The sequence below is a fragment of the Nerophis ophidion genome, linkage group LG12 (genome assembly GCF_033978795.1).
Source record: "Nerophis ophidion isolate RoL-2023_Sa linkage group LG12, RoL_Noph_v1.0, whole genome shotgun sequence".
In the NCBI taxonomy this organism is placed as follows: Eukaryota; Metazoa; Chordata; class Actinopteri; order Syngnathiformes; family Syngnathidae; genus Nerophis; species Nerophis ophidion.
The window spans coordinates 23327125-23346230 of NC_084622.1; the positions used below are offsets into that span (position 1 = coordinate 23327125).

At 39.5% G+C, this 19106-nt stretch overlaps 1 protein-coding gene across 5 annotated transcripts in view; it reads left to right on the top strand.

Annotated features, from left to right (window-relative positions):
- Positions 1-19106, top strand: part of sema7a (semaphorin 7A) — a 59975-nt gene that overhangs the window by 21847 nt on the left and 19022 nt on the right. For all 5 annotated transcript variants that reach the window (XR_009809004.1, XM_061917104.1, XM_061917105.1 and 2 more), the window contains exon 9: positions 9831-9939. Coding sequence is in view for 4 of the 5 variants with exons in the window: in XM_061917104.1 (XP_061773088.1) it covers positions 9831-9939 (109 nt within the window). In the remaining variant the exon portion in view is untranslated. The remainder of the gene's footprint in view (positions 1-9830; positions 9940-19106) is intronic.

The following is a 19106-nucleotide window of genomic DNA, read 5'->3' on the forward strand; positions in this document are numbered from 1 at the left end:
TGTGTAAGTTACCCATGCCTTGAGCATTAATACACCCCCATACCATCGCAGACGCTGGCTTTTGAACTTCGCGCCTATAACAATCCGGATGGTTCGTTTCCTCTTTTTCTTGGAGGACAAAACGTCCACAGTTTCTAAAAACAATTTCAAATGTGGACTCCTCAGACCACAGAACACTTGTTGCAGGCATCGAATTCCAAATGAGCTAATATTTGCAAAAAATAACAACGTTTTCCAGTTCAAACCTTAAATATCTTGTCTTTGCAGTCTATTCAACTGAATATAGGTTGAAAAGGATTTGCAAATCATTGTATTCTGTTTTTATTTACGATTTACACAACGTGCCAACTTCACTGGTTTTGGGTTTTGTTCATTTTGTTCGCCCTGTGATAAGTTGGCGACTTGTCCAGTGTGTACCCCGCCTTCCGCCCGAATGCAGCTGAAATAGGCTCCAGCGCCCCCCGCGACCCCAAAAGGGACAAGTGGTAAAAAATGGATGGATGGCTGGACAATTTGTACATTAAATTTAACATAGAAGAAGTTTAGTCACGTAGTTAAAATTTGATTCTGAAGGCAAAACATTGTGCGGCCCAGCCTCACCTGGACTTGACCTCTAGCTGCCCACGGTTATATTAAGATTGAGACCCCTGATGCATCAAATTTAATTCTGGCATCTGTCTATTTATCATATTTCAATCGTGCTGGTTTAAAAATGTACCTTTTAATATTTCACACTTTGTAAATTTTGCCTCTCTTACACAATCCTTATGTGAGACGAGAACACACGTCTGTCCCTTTTCTGTGCGTTCTAGATAGTGGAAAACTGTTAGAACGAGGGGGATAACAATGCAGATAATAGGGATTTTTCAATTCCGTCCATAAAGCATTAAAAAAAAAATAATAATTAAAATTACCAACATTGTTTTATATACATGCTGTAACCATGTATTTATTAACAGGCAGATTCATAATAACATTGTCATTTTAAGCACTACCCAAACTTCTTTGAATTCACAAGGCACATAGTAACAAAGGCTTCTTCCGTCAACAGTATAGAGATCGTGTCCTGTGTTGGCCACAACTAATCATAGCAGACTTAGTGACAACGACTGCTGACGACTACTTTGGGACAAATGATCCTGCTGTAGTTAAACACTAGACCAGGGATGTCAAACTTTTTTTATTGAGGGCCACATGGCAGTTATGGCTGCCATCAGAGGGCCGCTTGTAACAGCGAATAATGTATGAATTTGCCTCTGAATTTTATCATTAATTATATAAACTGTTTTAAGTAGACTGTCAATTTTACAGTAAAAACTTTACATTTATAAAATGTCACTGTGGGAAAAAAACAATTAAATTATATATATATACATATATATATAGTATACATTTATTTATTATTATTTTTTTAATATTTTATTTTTTACAACATTTTACGGTAAATGCAAAAACAGTAAAACTATTTTTTGGGATGGGGTTTACGGAAAAAGCTGGCAGCTCAGTTGCCAGAATTTTTGTGTTAAATTTACATAGGTTTTTACAACATTATATTAATGTTTTTTTTTAATTAATGGAAAATTGATGGAAAAACAGTACTAGTTCTTTCTTTATTCTGGCAACTTAGCTGCCAGTTTTTCTACCATAAAAACAAAAGCACCGTATTTCCATTTACAGTAACACACCGTTAAAAACAACAACCGTATATTTTACAGTCAAAAACTGGCAGATTAGTCAACAGAATTTTAATGCAAAAAACAGTAATAGTTTTTTTCAATTTACAGTTATATGCTGTGAAGAACGGAAAATGTATTGTCATGTTTATTAATTTAGTGTTTTGTTTGCTGTAAAGTGGAGTATTTTTATTTAGACAAAAACATGTATGATAATATACTGTTTGCAATTTCAAGCAGTACATATTTTTCTTCTGTCAAAATGAAAAACATTTATCATATTTAGTGAGAAACTATTAACTACTTCATTGACACATATCATTTCCAGGCGTTTGCGGGCCAGATAAAATTATGTCGCGTGTCAGATCTGGCCTCCAGGTATTGAGTTTGACACATTTACACTAGGACATTGATTCTCCAACTGTGGTATGGTACGCGAGCTCCATCTATTCGTAGGCCAAATAAGTCGGTAAATACGAATTGCGTATGGAGTATCATTGTTGATGATGTTTGTGCAGTCTGTGTAATATTACAGTGGCAAAAAAATATTCAAAATATTTGTTAAATAAAACATTTCCCTTGTTTTAATGAATGATTAGACCTACTACACAACTGCATTTTAATGTTGGGCATTATGGTGGTACTTGGAGAGCCAGGTGTTTACTGGGGTGATCTGTGGTGGAGAAAAGTTTGAGAACCACTGCACTAAAGCATTGTCATTATCATGTAGCCCTAGTGCGAAACATTGTGTGTACAAAATAGGAACATACCAAAACAGTCACTTACAATGTCCGCTCTCACTATGATGCAGCCTAATGGGATGTTTGTATCTTTCAGCATATTTCTTTGTTCTCCCCGTTGAGCTGGTATTTTAAAATAGTCCTCAGGTAAATAATAATGAGAGCAAACGGGTATCTTGCAGAGTCTTCCTTGCAACGTCATCAAGTTAGTTGAGAGCCAGTATCTACTGCTTTAGTCGATCAAGATTTTTTGCGATACGTGTGGAATTTCAAAATTTCAAAAAACCTTCTACTATTCAGCTGCGAGGCATGATTTATAACCCAGCATTGACTACAAATACGAAGGCGATACATCAGCAGCACCTTCGATAGCTGGCTTACCTTTTGCTAGTGGCCTAAGGCCTGTGAGCAAGGCACTACACCAGAAAAGTAGTTCATAAGTGTAAGTTCTCACAACAACAACAAAAATAACATTTTGGATACTATGCAGGTTATGCATATAGAGTGTTGTCGGTGGGTTTTGGATGTTTTTACAAGGGTTTTATAGGCGGAATATATGAATCCCCATTATCTGCATCGTTATTGAAAAACTGCCAGGATGAGGTGGCTATCTCTAACACAAAGATATGTCTCACATAAAGATTGTGAAAGGCTGGGTAACATTTTTTTAAAGTGCAGTTTTCCTTTAGAGGTAAAGATTTCTCTGCTGGCCTAACATAACCAGAAATCATGATCATAATTAAAGATAAAAAATATTATTTATTTACCTGAAAGCATTCATATTCTTTTCATGTCATATTATGCTCCTTGCATCGCTGTTGTTTTTAAGTTATAGAGTTTTTATCCAATCAGAATTCAGCTAGTTTATGTTGTCATGCTGTACTAAATCTGCCCTAATCCTTCAAAATCAACAATGCTGGCTTATGTGCACTGTAAGTGAACGGACACATACAGTTGATAGACAATTGCAATAGCCAATCCGATCACGAGTTGTTGTCAGTAAGGCCTTTTAGATGGCTTAAGGCATATATATAGTGAGGTTATGGATAGGTTCCAGCACCCCCGCATCCCCGAATGGGACAAGCGGTAGGAAATGGATGGATGGATGGAGCCAGGTAACATAAGAACTCCATTACCCGGCATGCCACGGTAGTGAAGAGCATGCGCAATAGCCTTGGGATGTTTTTGATGAGCACATTGTGGAGTAAACTTTAAAAAGTCAGCCAACATGCCTCGTCTGCATCTTTTACGATTAGACAAGACAACACATAGGCCATTTTCAAGAAGGATATTTAAAGAGAATCATGTGAGACGATGTTGGCCAACTCTGGAAGCTCGAACGGGTTCTACAGATTATGAGTTCAGATATTTTATTAATTTTTTATTTTTTTCACGTTTAATATGTTTTTTTGCTATTTTATTTTTGACAGTACCACATAAGATATTTTTTAATTGATGATGCGGGTTTTTCGATTTTTAAATGCGCCAGAAAATAACCTGTTACGTTTACTGTTGGTGGTGATTCAATGCGCAGGGTGTAAATGTGTTTCTGTATAGTATTTCTCCAGCAATGGTCATGTGGTGACATTAATGATGGTATTTTGAGAGGTAATCATTGAAGTCGGACATCACTGAAGGCCTAAGGGGGAAACGCACGGCCTGCCACTGTTTAAGGGTGTACGGAGGTATCACTTCTACAAAAAAGTTCCACCCCTGTTTTGCCCAACTATTTGCATACATACTTGTTCACGAGTGAGGGAAGAGCGGATTGTGAGATCGACAGGCGGATCGGTGCGGCGTCTTCAGTAATGCGGACTTTGTACCGATCCATTGTGGTAAAGAAGGAGCTGAGCCGGAAGGCAAAGCTCTCAATTTACCGGTCGATCTACCATCCCATCCTCACCTATGGTCATGAGCTTTGGGTCATGACCGAAAGGATAAGATCACGGGTACAAGCGGCCGAAATGAGTTTCTTCTGCCGTGTGGCGGGGCTCTCCCTTAGAGATAGGGTGAGAAGCTCTGTCATCCGAGAGGAACTCAAAGTAAAGCCGCTGCTCCTTCACATCGAGAGGAGCCATATGAGGTGGTTTGGGCATCTGGTCAGGATGCCACCCGAACGCCTCCCTAGGGAGGTGTTTGGGTCACGTCCAACCGGCCATGGGGAAGACCCAGGACACGTTGGGAAGTCTATGTCTCCCGGCTGGCCTGGGAACGCCTCGGGATCCCCCGGGAAGAGCTGTACGAAGTGGCTGGGGAGAGGGAAGTCTGGGTTTCCCTGCTTAGGCTGTTGCCCCCGCGACCCAACCTCGGATAAGCGGAAGAAGATGGATGGATTTGCATACAGTCCCAGATATACAGTCAAAAATTGCTCATAGTCCTATTATTTCTCGTAATTAAATGTAGAATACCACGTGTCGGTGACTCAGTTTCTGTGCTTTTTTTAGCATATGGCTGAAAAATAAGGGGCCAAAAAAGTAGCAAGTGACAGCATTTGGTTCAACAAGTTGAAAAACACTCTTAGATTCAAGAAATAATTTGTAGCACAACAGTACCCCCCTACACACACACACACTTAGACTTAGACTAAGGCTAAGTCTAAGACTTAGACTAAGTCTAAGTCTAAGTCTAAGTCTAAGTCTAAGACACAAACTTTGAATAAGGAAAATTGTTCCACACAGTGGCTCAGTTACAAAGGATGGAAAAGGTAGGGTGGAAAGGATAATGCAGGTATTTTTTATATAATATATAATATATATAACAAATCCCAATTACCATGTACAATATTACAGTTACAGCGCACACACACGCAATTTTTGATCATCTGGTGACCACCCTTTCTACAAGTTGTGGAAGCATAAAAAGAATTTGGTAAGATGGCCTCTGCCTAGTTAGCTCATATAAATCTTTAAATCTCTGGATTGATGAAGTAATGTGCTGACCATTCTTACTGGGGACCCTGGGTTTCGAAAAAGAGTTAATATGGTTCATGGGGACCAAATTTGAATCATTTTGCATAATTCACACAAACATACACAGTAAACATGATTTACGGGCCAAAGCTTAAAAATCACTTAGGCATCTTCAGAATGGATCTGACTATCATTTAAAGAGGTTTCCCTTTAGGGGACCTGTTTTTTTGTCCCCATACCGTCAGAGGTCCCTTAAAGTTGACTGTGTAAACAGAGCGATGTCCCCATTAAGTAAGCATTGCCAGAACACACACACACACACACACACACACACACTCCCTTTCCGCTCCTCGACATCTTCACCAACAAGTGTCAATAAAGATAAAAGTAATGGTAAATGTTCATTTTATTTTCTTTAAAAACAAAATATAGACTGTCATTTTGTTTTATTTGTAGATTGATTTGATTTGCGTTATTATGGGAGATATTTTTTTTGTTTTTTGTACAATTCAGTTCCTTACAAAATCCGAGGTATCTCTGTACTGTATGATGAGACAAAGCAATCAATTATTATAAAAACTTCCTTATATGAAGTCAAGTTCTACAAGCACAATACTAAACAGGTTATGACATGAATAAACCTCTCTGACAGTGCAGATCACATTGGACGTGATGAGATTGTGCAGGTGTGCCTAATGTTGGAAGTGGTGCGTCTATCATTAGTCTTATTTGACAGAGAAAACGTCCCCCATATCTGTTTGTTCTGAATACTGAAAATAAGTAGAATACTTGCAGGGAAATTGTGTGTAACTCTTGGAAATAACATTCGGAAAACTTGAGGAGTGTGCTTTTGATTGTACTGTATGTCACCGGGGTGGTGCTCAAGCAAAACATGTGTCATACTCCCACAAGTATATTTCAAGCATGGTGAGGGAGTGTGGTTAAAAAAGTTAAAGATGGCTTGGATGATTTGTGACTTCTAGACCATATGTATGGGTGGATTTTTGCTGAATCAAAATACTTTGATTAAGGATGTTTACGATCAGGATTTTAATTCTGATACCGATCACCCATGAGTGATACACACCACCAGTTATTGTATTATCCTCTTTAGACTATTATTCATCTATTTGTTAATTTCCTATTAATATCTGCTGACTTTCTGCTGCAACATGGTTCCATCTACACTTCTTAAACTTTTCTAAGCACTTATTGCTTGGTGTTGTTTAAGGCTAGCTTTTTCGGTTAGCTTAGCTATCTCGGTGTTTACATGATTATCCTCGTCCTCCAGTGATAATGGTATCCAACTGTATTGTTGATAATAGAGGAAAATACTGGTATTGTTCGTTATCAATAACGCTATTTCTATTGGTATTTGTAATGTTTGATACTGTGGTCAGAAGAAGCCGGGCGAGACGCAGGAAACCTCCACAACTGGCGCCCCGTATTGGGCGCCAGTTGTGGAGGTTGCCTGGCGCCCCATATTGGGCGCCAGTTGTGGAGGTTGCCTGGCGCCCCATATTGGGCGCCAGTTGTGGAGGTTTCCTGCGTCTCGCCCAGCTTCTTCTGACCACAGTATCACACAGCTCAGGATACAGGTTTGACACAGTATTTAATACATATTTTACTTTACACAATTGTTCGTCTGTCCAGCTTTTCAGCTGTCCCTTGTTCGTCTCTGTGCGTCTGTCCTGCGTCCTCCTGCGTCCTCATGCCTCTCTCCATTTCATGGTCTCCAGCGCTGCTAATAAAGGGAACAGGTGATTAGATCACTCGTTCCAGCTGAGGTATCCACTCACCTGTTGGCTGCTTCATGGCCGGCCCCTGCACACACCCCGCCTGCAGGGGACGCGCGGAACACGCCCCTCTCCACATACATTTAATGAAGTCAAATACAAATAAGGCAACAAGAGAAGAATCTTACACTTCTCTTTTGTAAAGTCAATCTGAACAGCCGACATGGGCATCTACAAACCCCGTTTCCATATGAGTTGGGAAATTGTGTTAGATGTAAATATAAACGGAGTACAATGATTTGCAAATCCTTTTCAACCCATATTCAAATGAATGCACTACAAAGACAAGATATTTGATGTTCAAACTCATAAACTTTATTTTTTTTTTGCAAATAATAATTAACTTCGAATTTCATGGCTGCAACACGTGCCAAAGTAGTTGGGAAAGGGCATGTTCACTACTGTGTTACATCACTTTTTCTTTTAACAACACTCAATAAACGTTTGGGAACTGAGGAAACTAATTGTCGAAGCTTTGAAAGTGGAATTCTTTCCCATTCTTGTTTTATGTAGAGCTTCAGTCGTTCAACAGTCTGGGGTCTCCGCTGTCGTATTTTACGCTTCATAATGCGCCACACATTTTCGATGGGAGACAAATCTGGACTGCAGGCGGGCCAGGAAAGTACCCGCACTCTTTTTTTACAAAGCCACGTTGTTGTAACACGTGCTGAATGCGGCTTGGCATTGTCTTGCTGAAATAAGCAGGGGCGCCCATGAAAAAGACGGCTCTTAGATGGCAGCATATGTTGTTCCAAAACCTGTATGTACTTTTCAGCATTAATTGTGCCTTCACAGATGTGTGAGTTACCCATGCCTTGGGCACTAATGCACCCTCATACCATCACAAACTGGCTTTTGAACTTTGCGTTGATAACAGTCTGGATGGTTCGCTTCCCCTTTGGTCCGGATGACACGATGTCGAATATTTCCCCCCAAAAATTTGAAATGTGGACTCCTCAGACCACAGAACACTTTTCCACTTTGCATCAGTCCATCGGGCCCAGAGAAGCCGGCGGTGTTTCTGGATGTTGTTGATAAATGGCTTCCGCTTTGCACAGTAGAGCTTTAACTTGCACTTACAGATGTAGCGACAAACTGTATTTAGTGACAGTGGTTTTCTGAAGTGTTCCTGAGCCCATGTGGAGATATCCTTTAGAGATTGATGTCGGTTTTTGATACAGTGCCGTCTGAGGGATCGAAGGTCACGGTCATTCAATGTTGGTTTCCGGCCATGCCACTTTTGTGGCATGATTTCTCCAGATTCTCTGAACCTTTTGATGATATTATGGACCGTAGATGTTGAACGCCCTAAATGTCTTGCAATTGCACTTTGAGAAACTGTTTGACTATTAGCTCACGCAGTTGTGGACAAAGGGGTGTACCTCATCCCATTGTTTGTTGTGAAAGACTGAGCATTGTTTTGGGAAGCTGTTTTTATACCCAATCATGGCACCCACCTGTTCCCAATTAGCCTGCACACCTGTGGGATGTTCCAAATAAGTGTTTGATGAGCATTCCTCAACTTGATCTGTATTTATTGCCACCTTTCCCAACTTCTTTGTCACGTGTTGCTGGCATCAAATTCTAAAGTTAATGATTATTTGCAAAAAAAAATGTTTATCAGTTTGAACATCAAATATGTTGTCTTTGTAGAATATTCAACTGAATATAAGTTGAAAATGATTTGCAAATCATTGTATTCCGTTTATATTTACATCTAACACAATTTCCCAACTCATATGGAAACGGGGGTTTTTACATCAACTATATGATTTGCCTGAGAAGCTGGACAGGACAAAAAAAAGATAACGGTATCCAGTAATTATATTTAGAATACTAAGAAATGTTGTTTATTTGCTGTAATGGAGGTAAATATTATTAGATAGAGAAGCGGCTCCACACTGTGTATGGACATACATAATTAGCTGCTAGCCGCTTGTCTGCCGAGGGACTTGAAATGAATAGTGTCAGCCAGAGGCAGTTGTGATCAACTTTAAAAGGCATCAATCAGCAATGAAAAATTTCAGCCCATCAATCTACCAAAGATCTACCAAGCCTCTGGTTTTACTTAATGATTCCTTACTCTGACAACCCTGCATTGCCGACGCAGTGAATGGCCATCCAGGATTGTTTTAATGCTCGTGTTATGACTCAGAGTTGTTTCTAGTGCTTTAACTATTTTTTTCTGCGCATACATTGTTTTCATTTAGATATTGTTTTCATAAAGACAAGCATTGTTAGTTGTTAATTAAGCATGCTTAGATGTATGTATATACAGTACAGGCCAAAAGTTTGGACACACCTTCTCATTCAATGCGTTTTTTTATTTTCATGACTATTTACATTGTAGATTGTCACTGAAGGCATCAAAACTATGAATGAACACATTCTCTCGATGAGCTTCAAGAGGTAGTCACCTGAAATGCCAAGACTGTGCAAAGCTGTAATCCGAACAAAGGGTGGCTATTTTGAAGAAACTACAATACAAAACATGTTTTCAGTTATTTCACCTTTTTTTGTTGAGTTCATAACTCCACCTGTGTTCATTCATAGTTTTGATGCCTTCAGTGACAATCTACAATGTAAAAAGTCATGAACATAAAGAAAACGTATTGAATGAGAAGGTTTGTCCAAACGTTTGGCCTGTACTGTAATTTGTATCGTCACTGCAACAATGCTAAATTCAACCCTCCTCATGTTCTTGTGTTATAGGAACTCCACTGCCATTTGCATTTATTCAATACAGACCATTGAAGGCATTTTTGACAACTCCACCTTCAAAGGCTATGACAAAGCTATTCCACAACCAAGGCCAGGCACAGTAAGCGTTATTTTTGTTCTACGCTGGAAATTGCACCAAAGTATTGTCATGTGTCAAATGTGGTTGAGCCGTGTGGGCTTGACTAAACTAATGGGTGTATCTGTATAAAATGTGTTTATGTATCACTCTTTCCCATCAAGGGTGGTTTCCAAGTCCACACATAACAACTATTTGTTGTTACTGCTGTACCTTTTACAGTTTGAGCTCACTGCTATGTAGGAAATGCAGTCTTCCAACGAGGTTGTCACAAATTGTAATCCTTGACAAATTAGCCTAACATTTCATTAGGAAACAACATTTTATGAAATAATCAGTAAGCAAGACATAAGTGTCTGAACATTGTGTTTCACATTTCATTTGCTATTGGGTTGTACGGTATACCGGTAGTAGTATAGTACCGCGATACTAATGAATCATACTTTTTTTAACGGGCATGACGCCGCGTCATCGCTGATTTTACGAGGATTTTAGCATGTTTGGCAGCGCACAATCAAAGAGCACTCTCAAGCAGACACAGTATGTAGACAGAAAAGGGAGAGTGGACGCATTTTGGCTTAAAAACTAACGATAAAGGTGAATTTATAACACTGAAACACCCTCAGGAAGAGGTGCTTTAAAAAATGGCTAGCTAGCTAGCGGCTAACGTCACTGCAGCCACAGTCTGCAGTGTTATAGCTACTTTTAAATCCCTAATCTCGCAACCATGGCGACAAATAAAGTACGTTTCTTACAAGTATCATCCCTGCAGGACGAGAAATAGCTAAACATGCTTCACTACACACCGTAGCTCACCAACATCACAATGTAAACAAACACCATGGGTGGATCTACAACTGACATCCACTGTAATGATACCAAATACAGGAGCGTATCTCATCGGTACTACTATGATTACGTCAATATTTTTCAGCATCACAAAATCTTTTATCTTTTAAAAAAATAACAATATTATGTTATTATATTATTTACTCAGAAAATATGTTGCTGGACTAGGTTGAGTAACGGTACGTTTATTTGTATTGAACTGTTTCGGTACGGGGGTTTCGGTTCGGTTCGAAGGTGTACCGAACAACACGGACATATTAAGTAGCGCAACGCATGTTGTGTAAACAATGCACACCAAGGCATCATGAATTGATTTACGAGGTCCCCGACTTAAACAAGTTGAAAAACTTATTCGGGTGTTACCATTTAGTGGTCAATTGTACGGAATATGTACATACTGTACTGTGCAATCTACTAATAAAAGTTTCAATCAATCAAAAACACAACAACACACGGCATGCTAGCAACGACTGGGCTATGATAGACCGACCACACCTCCACTTTTCACGGGATATGTCCTCTTTGCGGGGCTTTCCAGGTGGAGTTTCTTAAATGCCTCAAAAGTCCGGCATTTTAAGTTAGGGTTGCGTGTATTTTCACTGTATGTTCAGGGTTAAGAAGGGGTTAAAAAAAAAAAAGTGGTACGAGCAGCAACATTCGTGAGGGAGGGGCAGAGACAGAGAGAGCGAGAGAGTTATGATAAACGCGCATGTGTCGCCAGGCTCTGCTTTTTATACATAGATTTATCAGATTTTATTTTTTAATATCTATAGCAGGGGTGTCAAAAGTGTGCCCCGGAGGTCATTTGCGGCCCACAGCTAATGTTTTAAAGGCCCACGGCACATTCAAAAAATACTATTAAAATAAACAAAAACATAAACAAAAGTGAAATAAAAAAGCTTAAAGTCTAAATGTAATTAAGAAAAAGTTGCTATGTTGACTAATAAAACAAAGCTGTTTTTTTTTCTTTCAAACTGTCATTGCTCAAAACATAATATTGAATCAAAATCAATGTTATTATGGATTATTGAGCTATCCAAGTTTCTGATTACTTCACATCAAATATTCCACTAAGAAAAATATTTTTGGTGGAAGAATTAGCAAATTTGTTAAATAAATAATCACAACATTTATATTTTGTGGTTTTCTTACTGCAGTGGTTCTCAAATGGGGGTACGCGTACCCCTCGGGGTACTTGAAGGTATGCCAAGGGGTACGTGAGATTTTTTTTTAAATATTCTAAAAATAGCAACAATTCAAAAATCCTTTATAAATATATTTATTGAATAATACTTCAACAAAATATGAATGTGAGTTTATAAACAGTGAAAAGAAATGCAAAAATTCAATATTCAGTGTTGACAGCTAGATTTTTTGTGGACATGTTCCAAATATTGATGTTAAAGATTTCTTTTTTCTGTGAAGAAATGTTTAGAATTAAGTTGATGAATCTAGATGGATCTCTATTACAATCCCCAAAGAGGGCACTTTAAGTTGATGATTACTTCTATGTGTAGAAATATTTATTTATAATGGATCCATTTGTTTATTTTTCAACAAGTTTTTAGTTATTTTTATGTCTTTTTTTCCAATTAGTTTAAGAAAGACCACTACAAATGAGCAATATTTTTCAATGTTATACAATTTAATAAATCAGAAATTGATGACATAGTGCTGTATTTTACTTCTTTATCTCTTTTTTTCAACCAAAAATGCTTTGCTTTGATTAGGGGGTACTTGAATTAAAAAAAATGTTTACAGGGGGTACATCACTGAAAAACGGTTGAGAACCACTGTCTTACTCTACCGAAAATTAACCGAACCGTGACCTCTGAACCGAGGTAAGTACCAAACCGAAATTTTTGTGTACCGTTACACCCCTACGCTGAACACATGAGGACTTTGAATATGATTAATGTATGATCCTGTAACTACTTGGTATCGGATCGATACCCAGATTTGTGGTATCATCCAAAACTAATGTAAAGTATCAAACAACAGAAGAATAAGTGATTGTTACATTTTAACAATCTAGAACATGTTAAAACAGAAAATAACCAGATATAAACAGGAGATTAATAATTTATTTTCTACCACTTGTCCTTAATAATTTTGACAAAATAATAGAATGGAAAATTACACAATATGTTACTACATATTTATGAGTCAGCAGCTGAATTAGGAGCCTTTGTTTGCTTACTTACTACTAAAAGAAAATGTGTTTTGTATGTTCACTAAAAAGACAAACTTGCAATAAGAAACATATGTTTAATGTACCCTAAAATATTTTGTTAAAACAAAGCCAAACATGCCATTTTTGTGGTCCGCTTCATGTAGAAAAGTATTAAAAAGTATCGAAATACATTTTGGTACCGGGACAACCCCAGTTTCCTCCAAAGCATGGAATTTGAATTGGAACAACCTTATTTTGCTTTGACATTACAGCTTCTTTACCCAGATATTAAACACTCGTCAGGCAGGTGGTGTAGTGGTTAGTTGACCGAGAAGTCAGGATATCGAGGGTTTAAATCTGCGGTTGGACAGGTTGCATGGTCTCCCTTTCGAGTATGCCAGATTTCACCCAAATTCCAAACACAGGTGAGGCTGATTGGAGATTCTAAATCAGGGGTGTCAAAATGCATCACCCTTTTCACATCCAGGCAAAAGTTACAATAATCTGGCCAGGTTGGTAAAGAGGCAGTGCCAACAACTTGAGGGTTCCAGGTTCGTTTCCCGCTTCCGTCATCCTAGTCTCTGCCGTTATGTCCTTGGGCGATACACTTTGCCCACCTGCTCCTAGTGATCTAAAAAATGGGTTCTGCAATGTAAAGCGCTTTGAGTCGCTAGAGAAAAACGCTTTATGAATGTAATTCCTTTTACACTTCACATATGCACATCGTACGTATTTCTGGTCTTGTCATCCTCATCCGGATAGAAGGGTGACACGGCAGTGCGGCTGGATCAAAAGACACGTAGGAGACACTTTACTCAACCAAAAGTTGCTTTATTACAAGCGAGCATCATTATACAGGACTGCAGTTCCTGGAGGAGGTCAGGTAAGGAAAATGAGGAAGTCCTAACTTGGAGAAGCCAAACCAACAGTTTTTATATTCTTCCTTTCTGTCTCTGGGTGTGTGCTAAGTCAGGACAGCACAACATGACCATGTAAAGAGATCTTCGCGTGTAGGTGACCGGAAAACAACCTCTGTAGGTTGCACCTTAAATGTTGGCGTGAAGATAGACATGGAGTCTCTCCTCCAAGATAGAACTATCACTTTTGCATTCTGAATTTATTTCTTCTTATCGTCACAAAGTTAATCCAGTCCACATTCAAATGTCCAACTAAGGATCCTTAATTTATTATGGGCTCAACCATTATTTACTTAAACCTGGTGGTTCGCTTTCTCCAAGTTGAATATAAACATTCACCATATGTAGAACATAATGTGAGTTAGTTTATTCACTTCACACACATTAACATCAGAATCATAAAGTTTGTAACTTCAGTCATGATGTCGGTAAACAAAGGCAGTTTCTGTGAGTCTTCCGCAGAAAATCTGAGCATGCATCTGTGCAGCAAGCGTTTCCCGGTACGGACAGTGTTTAATAGTTAAAGTGGTTTTATTTTTAGCCGTGCACAATTCAATTATTGCTACTTTTGGTGGTAACATGAGAGTCTTAGTAACAATGGTCAATCCAATGCTCCCAGTGGTACACACATTAGTATTCATATTATTACATACGATGTACTGTAGATGGGTAGATGATGCTGTAGTAAGTTTGGTTAGGAAGGTGGTTATTTGCTGAAATTCCACATGTAGTTGGGACTTTTTCCATATGGTCCTGTGGGCCAGGTGAAATACCTCTCCGGGCCGGGAGTTTGAGCTTTTAATAGTCATATAGTTGTTAATATGACAAATCGTTGTTGTGCCCTGTGATTGATTGGTACCCAGTCCAAGGTGTACCCTGCCACTTGCTCATTATCAGCAAGGATAGGTTCAGTGTTGTCAAATTTAAAAAAATACAAATACTACCATAAGTATATGCCGTGCCAGCAATCTGAGGGTTACTGGTTCAATCCCCACCTTCTACCATCCTAGTCACGTCCGTTGTGTCCTTGAGCAAGACACTTCAACCACTACGCCAGTGCTTCTCAAACTTTTTTTTGTCATCCCCCACTTTGGACAGGGGTGAGTTTTCAAGCCCCACCTGCCCCCATCACCCCAACAGAACGCTAATGCCAAGCTTAACATTTTCAAATTTACCGAACATCAAGTAACATCAAGTTGTATACATTCAAACTCAATAACATAAAATAACATCAAGTTTTTGTTTGATTAGGCCCATCAGATTTTTGTTTCTCTGCAGGCGCTGGCTCTGGTTCGACGACCTTTGAGGTGCGAGTAACAAATGTATCCATTTTGTGTAATTGTGGTCCACATATTAGCCTGCTACCCATTCGCGCGAAAGTTTGTTCCGCTTAGCCCCGCCCCCATTAGTTACTGTTGCTATGTCTGTCAAACTTTCGCTCCTACCTAGAAATTTAAAGCCTACAGGAAAAATAAGTAATTTACATTTATTTATATAGCGGATTTCACAGACAGAATCACAAAGTGATTTACAATGTGTATAGACAATGAAAGCATAATAAATACTTAAAAAATCTAAGAATATTAAAAAAAATTAAAAATTAAAGTGAAATTTCCTCCCGTTCCTCGCGCCCCACCTGTCATGTCTCTATTCCCCACCAGTGGGGCCCGCCCCACACTTTGAGAAACGCTGCACTACGCCATGGGGCAGCATGGCGTAGTGGGTAGCGCGGCCATGTCAGAAACCTGAGGGTTACAGGTTCGCTTCCCACCTATTGACATCCAAAAAATCGCTGCCGTTGTGTCCTTGGGCAGGACACTACACCCTTTGCCCCCGGTGCCGCTCACACTGGTGAATGAATGATGAATGAATGATTGGTGGTGGTCGGAGGGGCCGTAGGCGCAAACTGGCAGCCACACTTCCGTCAGTCTACCCCAGGGCAGCTGTGGCTACAGATGTAGCTTACCACCACCAGGTGTGAATGAATGATGGGTTCCCACTTCTCTGTGAGCGCTTTGAGTATCTAACAATAGAAAAGCGCGATATAAATCTAATCCATTATTATTATTATTATTGCTCCTGATGGTTCCTGGTTAGCGCTTTGCATGGCAGCTCCCTCCATCAGTGTGTGAATGTGTGAATGTGGAAATACTGTCAAAGCACTTTGGGCTCCTTAAAAAGGGTTAGAAAAGCGCTATACAAGTACAAACATTTACCATTTATAATATTGACATATCTATACTTTACTCCGTCATTTATATTTCTGACAAGTCAACACATTTTCATATATCAAATGGGTACTTTTACTGCGATACATTTCCCTGAACCAGGATGGGTCATCGTTACTCAAAAATAAAAGTTGAGTTGGTGACGTAATGCCTGTTTGTTGTTATAGCAACGCTAAGCGTGAAGAAGAAAAGGCCCAGGTTATAACTCTGTTATTGAAGTAGTATTGATATCGACAATTAATAAGTCAATTAATACAATGGTAAATTAAAATGAACTCGATAACTCTGCCGGCTTGAATAAATGACCATTTCTGTGTGTTTGTTTTTCTTGTCTCTTGCTTTCAAACAGGGTACAAGAGGGTTCACTCTATGCATCACTCTCAGCCCCTGAGCACGTTTATTGAATAATTAAATTAAATGAATGGAGTGAATCCTCTTGCCAGTCACCCATAATCATTGTCTCGGTGGGTAGAGGCATAGATTGAGAGTCCATTTTATTTTTATTGTTTACTTATTTACGACAATCAAAAGTTATTTATATTATAGAAATATTGATCCGATCACTGTAGTATCAATCATATACTGTTACTACCCTTAATTTTGACACCACTAATTTATGGATGGATCTGTCCTTCTCTCAGGTGTTGTGTATCAAGTCTTGACTGTGATGATGCTGAAACACCAACAGATTTTGTTATATTATCCTCTCTCTCGACTTATTAGGTACTTTTTCATTTTCCGTTCATATCTGCAGTCTCATCTACGCTTCAATGCACTTATTTAGTGTTCTTCAAAGCTACCGAAAGTGTTAGCTTATTTATTAGCAAGCCGGCTCATTTCTTACTCTCGGTGTGTAACATGTTTAACCTCCTCCTCCAGTGATAATGTTACACGATAATTATACTGACGATACTAAAACATGCAGTTTATTTGATGCAACGGAGGTGGTGATTGTTAGTTTAGGAGATTGTCTCCTCAATGTGTATGGAGACACACAATTAGCTGCAAGCTGATTGTCAGCAAGAGAGTATCGGCCTTTGTGATTGTCAATAAAAGGCATTGATCTGCAATGGCCGATCACATAACGTTTCTACAAAAAACCGTCAGTACCGTGATCGGCCACATCTCTAAGTATTATTGTACATTATGGTTCAATTGTGCTTAATTTGATCTCAAAATAAGGCTGACAATAATAATGAAAATAATTTGTAGAACAATATACTGTATCGTCAGTGTCAGGTTCGAACACTGATGACATCTATTAAACAGTACAAGAAGCAAAGAATCAAACAGAGACAGAATTAAATTTGGCTCAATTTGAAGGAGAAACGTCTTGTCTGTAATCTTGTACAGTCTCCAGCATGCTCTGCCAAAAGATTGCACGCCTCCTTCTTTTATTTGAACCTTCGCTGACTAAATGGCAACAGTTGTTTCTAAGGGACGAGGGTCGTAAAGAGTTCACAGAAAAGGTCGTAAACAGTTTACAGAAAAGGTCGGTTCAAAAAAGAGGTTGTAAAGGAGTTCGAAAAGAGGTTCGTAAAACAGTTCATAAAGAGGTTCGTAAAACAGTTCATAAAGAGGTTCGTAAAACAGTTCAAAAAGAGGTTCGTAAAACAGTTCATAAAGAGGTTCGTAAAACAGTTAAAAAAGAAGTCGTCTGGAACTTGGGCAGATCCCGCCTTCTCTCGGCTTTGTAGTTCTTGGGTTAAAAACAATATATTTCTGTTGATTACAATACATGAAAGAAACAGAAACACCTTCATGTTGCTCCCCCCCTTACACAGAGGAGTTTTACAAGCCTTTTTCTTGGTAGGTTCAAAGACAGCTTTTGGTGATCTCACCGGGAACTCATTTCAACACAAAGTTTTTGTGATAACTTAGATAAAATTATTCTAACAGTCAGGCAAAATGTATTGTCGACTCTGCAGCCCTCGGTAACGGGGAGTATCCAAATTTCCATCCGTCCATTTTACCGCCGCTTATCCGAGTACGGGTCGCGGGGGCAGCAGTCCAAGCAGAGATGCCCAGACTTCCCTGTCCCTGACCATCTCCTCTAGTCCTACATGGGGGATACCGCGGCTTTCCAAGGCCAGCTGTGAGACATAGTCCCTTCAACGTGCCCAAAGTCTGCCCTGACGCCTCCTCTTGGCTGGACATGCCCAAAACACCTCACCAGGGAGGCGTCCAGGAGGCATCCGTAATAGATGCCCGAGCCATCTCAGCTGGCTCCTCTCGACGTGAAAGAGCAGCGGTTCTACTCTGAGTCCCTCCCGGATGACCGAGCTCCTCACCCTATGTCAAAGGGGGATCACAGACATCCTGCGGCGGAAACTAATTTCTGCCGCTTGTATTCGCGACCTTGTCCTTTCCGTCATTACCCAAAGTTCATGACCATAGGTGAGAGTAGGAATGTAGAACTTTGCCTTTTGGCTCGGCACCTTCTTCACCACAACAGACTGGTGCAGTGACTGCATCACTGCAGACGACGCACCAATCCATCTGTCAATCTCGCGTTCTATTTGTCAGGTTCAAACACTGATGACATCTATTAAACAAGACAAGAAGCAAGGTATTAAACAGAGACAGAATTTAATTTGGCTCAATTGAGGAGAAACGCCTAAACCTGTACCCTTGTTCAGTATTTCTCCACGCTCTCACAAAAGATTGTACACCTCTTTTTTTTGGACTTTCCCTGATTACATGGCAACAGCTGTTTCTAAAGGAGGGGGGTCGTAAACAGTCATCGCCTCTGGTAACAAAACAGTTAAAAGAAAAGGTCGTAAACAGTCGTTGCCCTCGGTCACAAAACACTTCAAAGAAAGGGTGCCTGGCGGGGAGTCAGGCACTGCTTCTTCTCCGCTTGGTAGATCTCTGGTCAAGACCAAATCTTCCTGTGGATTACAATAGAAGAAAGAAACCAACGCCTTCATGTCGCTTCCCATCGTATAGAGTGGAGTTTTACAAGCCTTCTGCTTGGTAGGATCAAAGACAGCTTTTGTCCTCTCGCAGGGTGAGCTGAACTCA